The 12,141-nt window shown below is 41.1% G+C and overlaps 1 protein-coding gene across 1 annotated transcript in view; it reads left to right on the top strand.

The window, feature by feature from the left end:
* Window positions 1-12,141, top strand: part of disc1 (DISC1 scaffold protein) — a 51,239-nt gene that overhangs the window by 5,922 nt on the left and 33,176 nt on the right. The window contains exons 2-9 of the mRNA XM_078272862.1: window positions 141-1,054; window positions 1,653-1,722; window positions 3,283-3,439; window positions 4,834-4,930; window positions 5,315-5,547; window positions 8,944-8,998; window positions 11,643-11,745; window positions 11,913-12,101. Coding sequence (XP_078128988.1) covers window positions 141-1,054; window positions 1,653-1,722; window positions 3,283-3,439; window positions 4,834-4,930; window positions 5,315-5,547; window positions 8,944-8,998; window positions 11,643-11,745; window positions 11,913-12,101 — 1,818 coding nt within the window. The remainder of the gene's footprint in view (window positions 1-140; window positions 1,055-1,652; window positions 1,723-3,282; window positions 3,440-4,833; window positions 4,931-5,314; window positions 5,548-8,943; window positions 8,999-11,642; window positions 11,746-11,912; window positions 12,102-12,141) is intronic.

Genomic DNA, 12,141 nt, shown 5'->3' with positions numbered 1-12,141 from the left:
CAATTGGCACATTTAGCATTTAGCACATTTCCTGATGTACTCAATGATTGCACAGTTAATCCTGCCAGTTCTATGAGCTTACTCTTTATCTACCTCATGACCGTGTTGTCCAGCTTAATGGTTAATCTCTGTATCGACAGGTGGCAGAGCACCAGGGACAGCTGGAGGCTCTGCTCGTAAGAGGCTCCACCGAAGACCAGGGTACATGAGAGGAGAGCAGTCCAGACTACAGAGCACTACTCATGGCCAGGAGGAGGAGGAGGAAGGGAGGACCCCTTGCATTAGGAGTGGAAAATCTGGACATTACACTGACATCAGCGAGGGAACCAGTGCTCAGAGGACATCTGCTGTCAAAGTGTCCTTAATGAATCAGCAACAGCCTGATAAACTTACATGCAGCTTCCAGAACAGTAAGAGTCTTCCCTGCTCTGTTACCCGTCAGGTGGACTACAGTGCCATTAATGGTACATCCAGCCACCAGAGTCCGTCCTCTCTGCGCCAGAATGAACTCAGGTTAAGCCCAAGCCCGGCCCTCCGGTCCTCACCAGAGGACTCCTTTAACTCCAGCTTCAGTTTCATCCAACAGTCTCTCAACTCCAGCCAGAGGACAGACGCAGCCACTGCCAAACCATCCCGGGAGCCGGAACCACTAAACCAGTCAACTAAAGCACCTAGTTCACCTCAAACCAAGCCAGCAACCTTATCCATTGAGCATAATGTCTTAAAACAGTCAACTCCTGTCCAATCAGTGCCCTCCTCCACCCTAAGCAGCCAGGCGGAGAGAGAGGAGCTGTCCTTAGGTGGGAGGTTTTGGCGGGAGTGTTTGTGGGGAGGCAGGGAGGTTACGCCAGACCTGCCTGACTGTGACTCCCAATCTCTGGACATAGAGATCACCTCCTCACTGTCTGTGGACTCAGACACCGCCTCCGCCTCTTCTGTCACCTCCGGCTACGAGAGCGCCACGCCTGCCTCGGACCAAGGCTGGGACAGCCTGGTGAAGAAGTACGAGGGCGTGCTGCAAGACTGCCTCCTAAACAACCGCACTCACACTAAGGTGGGCATGTTTAGCTCCGGATGTGAGGATTATTTATCAGATCAATTCCAAGACCAGGTTCAGAGTCAAGACTCTAAACCACATCAACATGTTCTTTTTAAAGGAATAGTTTGACATATTAAGAGAAACGACAAGATCAATACCTCTCTCGTGACCGAGAGAGGTATTGATCTTTTCATCTAACTCTCAGCAAGAAAGCAAATAAGCGCATTTCCCAAAATGTCCAATTATATGTCTATCTGTCTGCTGCAGCTTTAGACTACACGGGATGCTTCAACATTCAACTCCTTACAGCTAAGTTTTATCTCCTCAGGTTGTTTCATTTGAATGTATTTAAAGGCTAGAAGAAGGAAAACTACCCAGTATTTTTGCAATAAAAAAAGATTGCTGATGAGATGCAGTTGGAGTAGTGACACTTAATAATGATAAAGATCTTTTAAACTTCATTCCCAGTCCTCAACTTACTGGCCTGGTCTCACTTTGAAATGATGGTCATTGCACCCACACTTCTGGCCTGTGGCGACTGTTTAAAGAGCATTGCCCTCTGGACTGTTGGGTTATCTGTTCTGTCTTCTGTCTATTGTATCTCCCTTCTCAGATTGAGTCCATGATGTTGAAGCTGCAGAGGCTCCAGCACAAAGCCATTTTGGATGACGACTATGACGCAGGTGAAGTAAGACTTTGAGTTGAGCCGTTGCTTTAATAAGTAGGTCATTTCAGCTTCTGTTGTGGATGGATTGTAGTGAGCTTACTATCAACTTTTTTATGCTGTTTTATGTTTTGTTTTTTTTAGGACCCAGACATTTATCAGTTTGACGTTTCGAATGAGATAAAGATTATGGGAAGTCCACCAGTTGCCTTTATTGGATTTCTTGCAAACTGAATTAGTTGTGGATCATACTGAGATGTTTGATAAAGTATGTGAGGCTGCATGAAGAAATTCTTTTATTTTGTTTCCTGACTGGTTCAATTACTTTTACTGTGATTAATAATTAATTATAATATGATTTGTTATATTAGTTTTATATTTAACAACGTGGCCTATACATAGTGTCTATTATTGGAAGATTAGTACAAATGATACCGCTTACTTTGATGATTAGTACGATGATGAGGATTAGTATGACAGTTGAGCTGACCCTGACTTCAATAGTAGTAGTTTCTCTGTATCATAAGCTGAAGGTTTGAACAGAGTCTGTCCTGATGTCTACATGTGAGTGCTTACCACATGAGATTAATCAGCCAAGTTACACTCAAAACTGGACATTGTGAAACTACAGGAAGTAGTGCAGAGAGCAGTCAAAGCTGAAACAAAATCCACATTTGATATTTTACAAGAAAAACCTGGGGCTTCTGGGGCAATGTGAACACAGATTTCTTTTTCTTTATTCCCTTTCAACTTTTCGTTTTAACTTTGAAGACTTCGTGGGAAAGAACCAATGAGTCCGGAAAACCTTACAAGTTTATTCTGGACTTTATTTTGAATCTGTCTCCAGAAGAAACAGAATGTTTTTCTAGCTGGCCTGAGGAAGGTTTACTTTTAAAAGAGGACTGTGTATTCAGACCCATTTCTTGGACCTCGTGACAGAAATAAAAAGCAACATCTGCTGTAGATCTTGAACTATTTGAGCGGAGTGATTATTGGGTCATTGTGTCTTGTCAGGTTTTCGTTTGCTTTTTTTTTAATATTGTGCATCACAAACCTTTTTCTGACATGTTAAACGGCCAGGGAAGTTCTTTCCTCCCCTGTTAACTTCTGTTTCTGTTTTTCAGTCAGCAGCTTTGCATACAATGAAACAAGAACTAGGACAGTTGATTGGATTTTCTTGCTAATAAACATCTGGATGTTTTACCCTTGAATGGTTATCATTGTATCATCAACTTAAGCAAAAATCCAACAGAAAGGTTATGTTGTTGTTTACTGGGTCAAGAGATTCAAATAATAGGAATTATATCTTCTTGGAAACCGCAAGCTGAGTCAGTATTGAGAGAAGTTTGCTCTCTAGTCAAGGTATAATTTGGTAGTTGAATAAAGAGTGATGTGTGCGCCAACACGTTATTTCAGTGAATGTAGGCTACATAGATGTTGTTACCTGGAGAGTAATCAGATTTCTGTACAGTCACAAGTTTCTACCTTGACTTTCTGACTTGAACCTATAGTTGCTAATAACTGAACTTTTTAGCAAATGTTGCTGCATGTTATTCAGTATGTGCATGTGTGTTTTCAGCTGAGCGTTTTGGGAAAAAGCTGGAGGAGCTGTGCAGGGAGCGAGGTGCTCTGAAGCTGGGTTTACCCTCCAGACAGCCCAGCGTGGCTTTGTTCCTCGAGCGACTCACACAGGTGGTGCACAGCACCCTCCAGAGGGCAGACTGCAGTCAGTGCAGGTCAGTCACACAGCGACTCTGAGGCCACAACCAGCCATAAATCAACATAATGTTCTGTAGTTACTGTCATGCTAATTTTAAGCCAAAAACTAATACCAAAGTAATCATAAGCTACTGTTTTAATAAGTATAGTATTTCTCCCTTATTGACATATGGACAATCACATGTTTATGTGAAAGGTAATATTTTTTACAGTATCTATTTATTTAGACAATCATAGCACAGCATAGCTACAAAGCCCTACTGGGTTTGCAGTGTTGAAGTCGACAGGTTGTTCAGCTCATTTTGACAGCTTTATGTAGTTAAATTGAGTTCATAAGCTTTGTCCTGAGATCATCATGATCATGCTTTATCTTCCATTATAATGTTGTAGGACAGAGTAGTTTAAAAATAGTTCTTGCAACAGGAAGGAAATCAGTGAGGGCCTCTCGACAGGGTATCCTGAACAAATAACCTAAAGCTCATGCAGCAATGCAATCTTACTGTGCTTTCCACACATACCTGTATCTTAGAGCTAAAACAACAGAGGAAAAAACATGGCCCCAAACATTTAAGGTCACATCTTTTATACAGCACGCCCTTCAGTTTTTAGTGAGTTGGAGCAAGAGTGAGAAAAGCCACTTTAGTTGTAATGGTACATTAAGTATTAACTAGTACAGTCCCCGTTCAAAATGTGCCTGTTTGGAACGGGACAATTGCTTGGCCTGTGATGTTGCTGCTTGTAACTTTCTCCAAAACCATTGTACCCCAAAATTAGTTACAGAAGGACCCCAAAGCACTTAATATTGAACCCTACTGTATAGCCTACTACTGACTTACTGTGTACTTCTAATTCAGAGGGAAACATTGTACTACATTTACCTGACAGAGAACAATGCAGATTCACGTTTTACCAACAGAATATCACAGTTAAAATGTGGCGTAATCACAGACATATTGTATAGGATAGAAATGCCTTTTTATTGAGTTTTCTCTCAGCAAAAATGCTCTGAGTGAATTTAAGCTGGGCTTTTATTGTGAAGGGTAGACACTGAAGAGCCAGCATTATGGCAGCGCTTATTTTTTCTCAACATTTACGGTCTTTTTCCGATTCCGATATCCAATGCTGTCTGAACTGCTCAAAATTCTAAACCCTAAGTCATTGGGTACCCAGGAAACCATGTAGTGGATGAAGTAGATTGGATGAACGGTTCACGAGATATTTCAAAGACACACACACACACACACACACACACACACACACACACACACACACACACACACACAAAGACCAAAAGGACCCTTAAGTATGAATGAAGGTTAAGAAAAATGAGAAAAGCCATGATTAAAGATGTGAAAAAACTATTGCTGAGGCTTTTTTTTAGTGACTGGGTGTTTTTGTGACTGGTTGTCAGGGAGACTGTGGAGCCTGATGCAGGGGAGAGGTCCAACTCATTGCATGGTCCACTGCATCGAAGAGATCGCCTGATCCAAGAGAAACGGCTGGTAGAGGTAAATTCAGCTCACATTATGTCATAAAAGCTTACAATGGTCATTTCTGGCTCTTTGTGTCACAGCTGGTGTAATTTAACACCGATAAATGCTAATCATGTATAGAAAGACATACAGTAGCTGTGCTCATATTTGCCTCTCTCAGTTAGTTTCAGAATTAGTGGTTTGGTTCTGTTTCAGCTTAAATACTTGAATATACAGTGCTAAATGTACTGGTTTGGATAATTAAAGCACTACTATTTTATTTTATTTATTACATACATGGGCTATTTTTCCAATCGCAAACTAAAAGAACAATGTCATGACCATCACATGGAACAATAACTAACATTGACGAGTAACGGCTGATAATTAATGCAAGGATCATAAATGAAACGTGTACAGGAGGAGATAGCGGAGCTGCAGCGGAGGCTGGCGGAGCGGAGGGAGCGCAGTCGATGCCTGGAGCAGCAGATCCAGCAGGAGGAGCAGCAGGTGGAGGCCGAGGAGCTGGAGGGCTCCATGCTGAGGAGCTGCACCGTGGCCCAGCTCCATGGCATCAGCCGAACCCTGCAGGACCTCGTCACCTCGGAAAACCGCACGCAGATCTCCGTCTCTCCGTCACCCTCCATGCTCAGGTCAGCTGCACATACTTGCAGAATATTTCAGTTTCCTCCTATACACCAACTCATTTGTGTTGCATCTGAATTTTTTGGGTTATAGATTATCATGTGCACGTTAAAAGGGTAACTACCGTTTTTTTCAACCTGGACCCTATTTTCCTATGTTTTTGTGTCTAAGTGACTGATGGGAACAACAATCTTTGACATTGGTCCAGTATTAAGCGAGATCGCTGCAGTCGGCAGCGGTAAAACAAGCTACGATGTAATTAATAGGGCAATTGTCCAGCTTGTATTTACATTCACAAAAGGGCTTGTTTTGCCACTGACAGGCTCAGATTAATATTCTAAGTGTCTGACAACACTATGAAAAGGATCATTTCAGAGATAGATCTTTAAAACCTCTTTGAGACCTTTCTGTTTAACCAGAAACAGCTTTGAAGTCGCTAGCGCTAAACCCACCAGACACCCACTTGTTTTTTATGTTTAAAAACTCTTTACTCTTTTTACAGAAAGGTCGACCTCCTTAGAAACCCTTTCGATAAAGTTGTCAGACACTTAGAATATTAATCTGAGCCTGTCAGTGGCAAAACGAGCACTTTTGTGAAGGTAAATACAAGCTGGACAATAGCCCTGTTAACTTACATGTTAGCTTGTTTCGACAGTGCCGACTGCAGTGGATACTGGACCAATTTTAAAGATTGTTGTTCCCATCAGTCACTTAGACACAAAAACAGGAAAATAGGGTCCAGGTTGAAAAAAACGGTAGTTACCCTTTAAATGGTTGATTACATGCTACATACTACCTGCACATATTCTCTGAGTTAAGTCTCATACCAATTTTTTTTCTTCTTTCAAACATACTTTACATAAATGCTTTATTCATATTAGAATGATTGCATGAGACATTTTCAGATTTAGAAGAGTCTGTTTTTCTTATTATTAATTAAATATTAAGCCTATAAAAAAACCTCTTGGTAATTAGTGAGTGAAACATAATGTAAGGTTTCCTGGCACAGATCAATATATAGGGAAATGTCCTTATGTGATCAGTGCATGAAGAGAGTCAAATCCAAATGAGGAAACATCTTTGGACATACATATTACTGGCTTTTGCTGTCGAGAAAGTGGATGTGCTTCTACTCTACATAGTCCAACATACAGTAGTTGAGAAAATGTGCAAATATATGAAAAAATGTAAATGTCAAATTGCGCCTTGGGAGTGTTCTGTGAAGAAACATCTTCACACATTTTAAACCTTGTTGGATAGCGCCCACAGCTCCTCCAGTACTGTCAGTCACCAGGTGGGGCTGCCAGAGAGCTGTGAGAGGTAGTGACATAAAAAACATCAGTCCATGAATTAAATGCTTTTTCCTGTATCAAGTCACGTATTTCCTTATCATTAAATTAGCTGGTTTGGAGGAGGATGTGTCAGAACAGAGCCTCTATTTCACTACATCTTTCCCTCCAGCTTCATTCGTCGTCTGACAAACAAAGTGGCATTTTTAATGAAAATCTTCTTGCAGCAGGACTGTCTTGTCTTGTGCCAAGAAAGTACAACCGAGTCAAAAGCACACCATCATGGTTCAACCCAAATAACAGCATAGAAGAGCTTTGATAATTAAAGAAGGAAATACGGATATAGTATCACACACATTTGGATGTTTGGGAGGGATGCACGTGTAATTTGTTTTTATGACATCTAGCTGTTGTGCCAGCGGAGGTTAAATGCCCTTATTGTTCTTCGATTTGAACAAAAGTGCTTGCCAAAAATAAATCTAATGCAATGCAATAATTGTCTAATACTTCCTAAGGAATTATTTGTTTATTTTCAGGTTCAGAGAGGATGTATCAAGCAGCCACAACTCTTTTTTCTTTATTCCTCGCATCCCCCTGTGCCCTCGATCCTCTTCTCTCCCACCTGCTTGAACCTGCTTTGAATTTTAATGTTTTTTCTTAGATGCAAATTGTACTTTGCATCATATCCTCTAAAGTTAATAGCTTGCGACGGAGCACCGTGAAAAAGCCTCTCTATCTTGCCACTCATTAGAAAGACATGTAAATTGTACTTATCGCCTTCTCGGTGGCGTGACCCACCATCACAGGCATAATTTGATATCTGACAACGCATTTATTCTCGCTACTGATTGAAATTGCGACCCCCCCCCAGATTGGATATTCAGATGCACATCTCCAGGTGGCGTGCTTTGGGTCATCATGATGATTGAGTTGCTTGCAGTTCCCTTTCCAAATAACACAGGACATTTCTTTCTCATATCAAGATTTATTTCCTTATGGGTACTGGATTAAAGAAAGCTACAGTATCTAGAGTAGCTACATCCTTTTAAAAAAGGGTGCTGTAACACTGATGTCCAGAGACAACATTTTACTCGGACTCACCCTTAACATCCGTTTGAATAACATGAAAAGGGCATACTGATTTTTGTCATATGAGACGACTGGGATCTCAAGGTGACTGTTGTGCATAATGGATTTTATGCTCCTTTTTTTCCATCTTCTAATTGATTTATATCTCTGTTAGCGAATAATGTGACCTTAATGGTTTGTTCAGTTTGCGTGTTTACATACATGTACAGAAATGACCCTTGATATCTGAAATTATCTAGAGAGTTAAATCTATTGGGCCATTTTTGTAAAAACAATTCAAATGTAAGCCAACTAAATACTCTGTGTGACAGGTCAATTTGAAATGACTTGAATTAAGATTTAAGCTGTGACTAAGAAACAAATAACAGCCTAGTTCTGAGCTCAGCTGCTTCCCCAGATTTGTATCCACTTGATTTCAAGATGTAAACAGCTAAATATTTTTTTAAAGAGCTTTTGGAAACACTAGTATCTCAGTTTTTGCATTACGAAATGTGACAGGCAAGATTATTATTTTTTAAAGACCTAGTAAGCATCTAAACTAGAACAGTTACTGGAGAATGAACAACAGGCACAAAGAGAAGGATTTTTCCCAGAGCTAAAATAATTAAAGGGATAGTTTGACATTTTTTGGAAATAAGCTCATTCACAGGTTTTTTTATGCTTTCATTGTTTGCAGACAATATCAGTCTAAATCAGCTTTACTAGACAGTATGTAAACCTCTTATTCTGGTTGTTCTTGCTGTTTATGTCCACTGCAGATGCAAGGATGTGCATTCATCAGTGAATAATTAGTGCCTGCTCTTTTGCTCTTACAATATATTTTAAGACATTTCTTTATAAAAGTTATAAAATATTCAGGAACTCTCTTGATGGTTGACAAACCACTCTTTTTAGATGAGTAGATGCCAGAGCAAACTGGTGGACTTTAAATCCTGTCATTGACATCTATTGATTTCACTTGAAGCCCCCAAAAGAAAAGAAATACTTTTTTAGTACTGCATTGTAACATTATTTCCTTTTCTGCAGACTCCAGGAACAGGAGCAGGCATTAAATCTGTCCATCAAGGAAGCCACTGCTAAAGTAAGCCACTGTTCTTTTGACCCGATTTAGTCCATAACAGCTCCGCCTCCCCTCAGCATGCCAGCAATGACTGAATGTGTGTGTGAATATCTAATGAGTAGTAAGTCAAACTACAAAGCATGTACTGTGTGCCAGCATCATTGTATTATTAAATATGCATACTAAATGTAAGTGTCTGTATTCATGTGCTTATTTTTATTTGACATGGCAGTGAACCGTCAATAAATTGCATGTCAGAGTCTTGTAAGGGTCGTCGTTTTGAAAAATTCCCCCTTATAAATCGTCCGTAAAACAATACAACACTAGAACAATACAGATAGCTGATTATTTCTGATGAGGAATATGCAACTTAAAGGAGAATTCCGGTCGATTTCAACGCGTAGCTCTGTTGTTTGTAAATTTGGAGTGCTGTCAGTAGCAAGAAAAACGAAAACAATCGGTGCTGCCGTGTTATCCTCCTGCTAGCGTTAGCACCCAACAGGCTTAAACAGGGCAAGTTTTAAACTTGTTTTTAGCCTCTTAACATGTTCAAAATGTCATTAAAAGTGCCTACCCATGTGAAGGGATTCCTTCCGAGTGAACACAGTGAATCTGACTGCAGGAGATGTGAAAGAAATGCATGAAAGTTCTGCTAATTTTAATTAATCTCAGTTTAGTTCCGCTGTTGAGACGGCAGTTAGGAGTGCTTAGGGACCGTCTACAAACTACAACACAGAAAAGAGATACAACAAAAATATGTAGGCTATTCATTTAATGATTAAATAAGGTAGTGTCTCCAAACTTACCTCAATTATAACCTGTCTCCTGCTAGTTGTACTACAGCACTTACTTTTAAAAAATAAGCATATGCCTATTTTTGAAAATATGTTTGCATCTCTTTTCGGTGTTGTAGTTTGTAGACGGTCCCGAAGCACTTCTTGCAGTATCAACAACGGAACTAAACAGAGCTGAATTAGCAGAACCTTCATGCATTTCTTTCACATCTACTGCAGTCAGATTCACTGTGTTCACTCGGAAGGAATCCCTTCACATTGGTAGGCACTTTTAATGACATTTTGAACATGTTAAGAGGCTAAAAACAAGTTTAAAACTTGCCCTGTTTAAGCCTGTTGGGTGCTAATGCTAGCAGGAGGATAACACGGTGTAGGCAGCACCAATTGTTTTTGTTTTTCTCGCTACTGACAGCACTCCAAATTTAAAAACAACAGAGCTACTTGTTGGAATCGACCGGAATTCTCCTTTAATGTGTAGTGATGTAATTAGTATAAGTTTCTTTTTTTTTTTTACTTTTTAGCAGCCACATCCAGTGGATTTCATAGGTGTAAGCATACTATGTGGAATATCTGTTGAGCTAGCATGGCTTTGGTGGGTTTTCTATGCATCCCAGGGGTTTATTCCTCCTGTATGTGTGAATGGCTTTGCATGCTTCCCTATGTGCTGTGTCTCTGGAGTTCCCTCTTGCTTCTCACTGATCTTTATACATAGATCTCTGCAGCTGGAAAAAAAAAGCCAAAAGCAGCAGAAATCCATCAGAAGTGGTGGCTTAAGGAGAGAGGGAGAGATCACAGCAGGGGACAGACAGGGGGCTCAGAAAAGAAGTTTTACTGCAGCCTTTAGAAAGCCATCATCAAATGGTTGGTCGAAGCTGCGACTGCACCTCAAAGTTATATGTTGGCTTTCCACAGAGACACTTTTACCTCAATCACAAGATTGTCCATTGTTAAGTTGAAATGAAAGGGTTTGTTCCTAAATAAGATATCCACATGTGGGAAATGGCACACCTGCTGTGACAAAAATGATTGCTGGCAACTTTCACTGTCTCTATTGACTTTTTCAAAATTGACAAATAGCCTCATGTTTTGAAATTAAATCAGCAATGTCAGAATTTCTACAGTTTGAAAAGAGCTTCAGAGAAGTTTCCAGTTCATGTAATGCGTGAAATAAAATTATGCAAACAGTTTTCTGTATTTCTGTGGGAAGAGAACTCCCTGGAGGTGTTCTGCCTCAGACATACCAAAGTAGTTGACAGCATTTTCAAAGTGTTTCACAAAACTGTGTCAGATTCAAGTAGAAAATGTGTCAGAAAATCCAGCTCCACGTCCCTTTGAGTGGTGAAAATAGTTCTTCAAAAGAAGGAAGCGCATCATGGGTATTGTATTTGGCTGTTTCTCAAAGTGAATACATCAGAAAGAACAGAGGTTTAAAGGGCAGAGTGAGGGCAGATGGTAGCCAGACAGGCTGTATCTGAAGCCATCAGCTCCTCTGTGAATACAGCAGAGCTAAGGTGCTGCATCCCCATCAGGCCCCATTCCTCTCTTGACATTCTAATGGCATCTTTCATGGAGATTTCACATTTCCCTGTCTGTCCACGTGAAAAGGAGACGCACTCTCTTTCTTCCTAAAGGTTATAGACAAGGTAACACATCGGCGTTGATGCTCTGCTGTGTATTCAAAGCAGGGCGAGCACAGAAGGACAGAAATTAATCTGTAAGGTCTTGTAAGAATGAGTGTCAAAGAGAAAATGAAAGCGGAATTGGAAATGAGCTACGCGTCCTGTGGGATCCATGTTTCTGCAAAGGTTTTGTTCGTTACCATCCCCCCCCCCGCTATCTCCTCAGCCTCTTCTCCTCCTCCTTTTCCCCAGGTGGTCATGAGTCAGAGGCTGGGCAGCAGCCTGAGGAGGAAAGTCAGCGAGACTGAAACTCAGCTTTTGGCACTGCATGAAGCCAAACTGGCAGCCATCTCAGGTAACTCTCCATTCAACCACACCCCAATTCAACCCGCACTGCATTTCACGTCTTCTATTTACCTCATTTACTTGAATCGCCCACCATTAGGCTCACTTAATTACGCTATTAATGATCGAGGCGCTCATTAATGGGCGGTGTAAGCATAATGGCCTCCTGTGGTGCAGGTAATGACTTCAGCAGTGCCAAGGAGCTGAAAGCTGAGATGAAGGCGGTGTACCAGGAGCAGGACCGGCTGGATGCTCTGGCCAAGAGGCTGCACAGCCTCAGCTCGGGTAGCAGCCAGGAGCTGGCCAGGATGAAAGAGCAGAGGCAGCAGCTCAGGCAGGAACTGGAGCAGAGGGAGGCCCAGCACGGTGAGTCACTGAGGACGGTCTACATCAAGATAACATGGAC

The sequence above is a fragment of the Sander vitreus genome, chromosome 17 (genome assembly GCF_031162955.1).
Source record: "Sander vitreus isolate 19-12246 chromosome 17, sanVit1, whole genome shotgun sequence".
NCBI lineage: Eukaryota > Metazoa > Chordata > Actinopteri > Perciformes > Percidae > Sander > Sander vitreus.
Note: the sequence above shows the minus strand (reverse complement) of the source record. Positions and strands in the feature narration are given on the sequence as shown.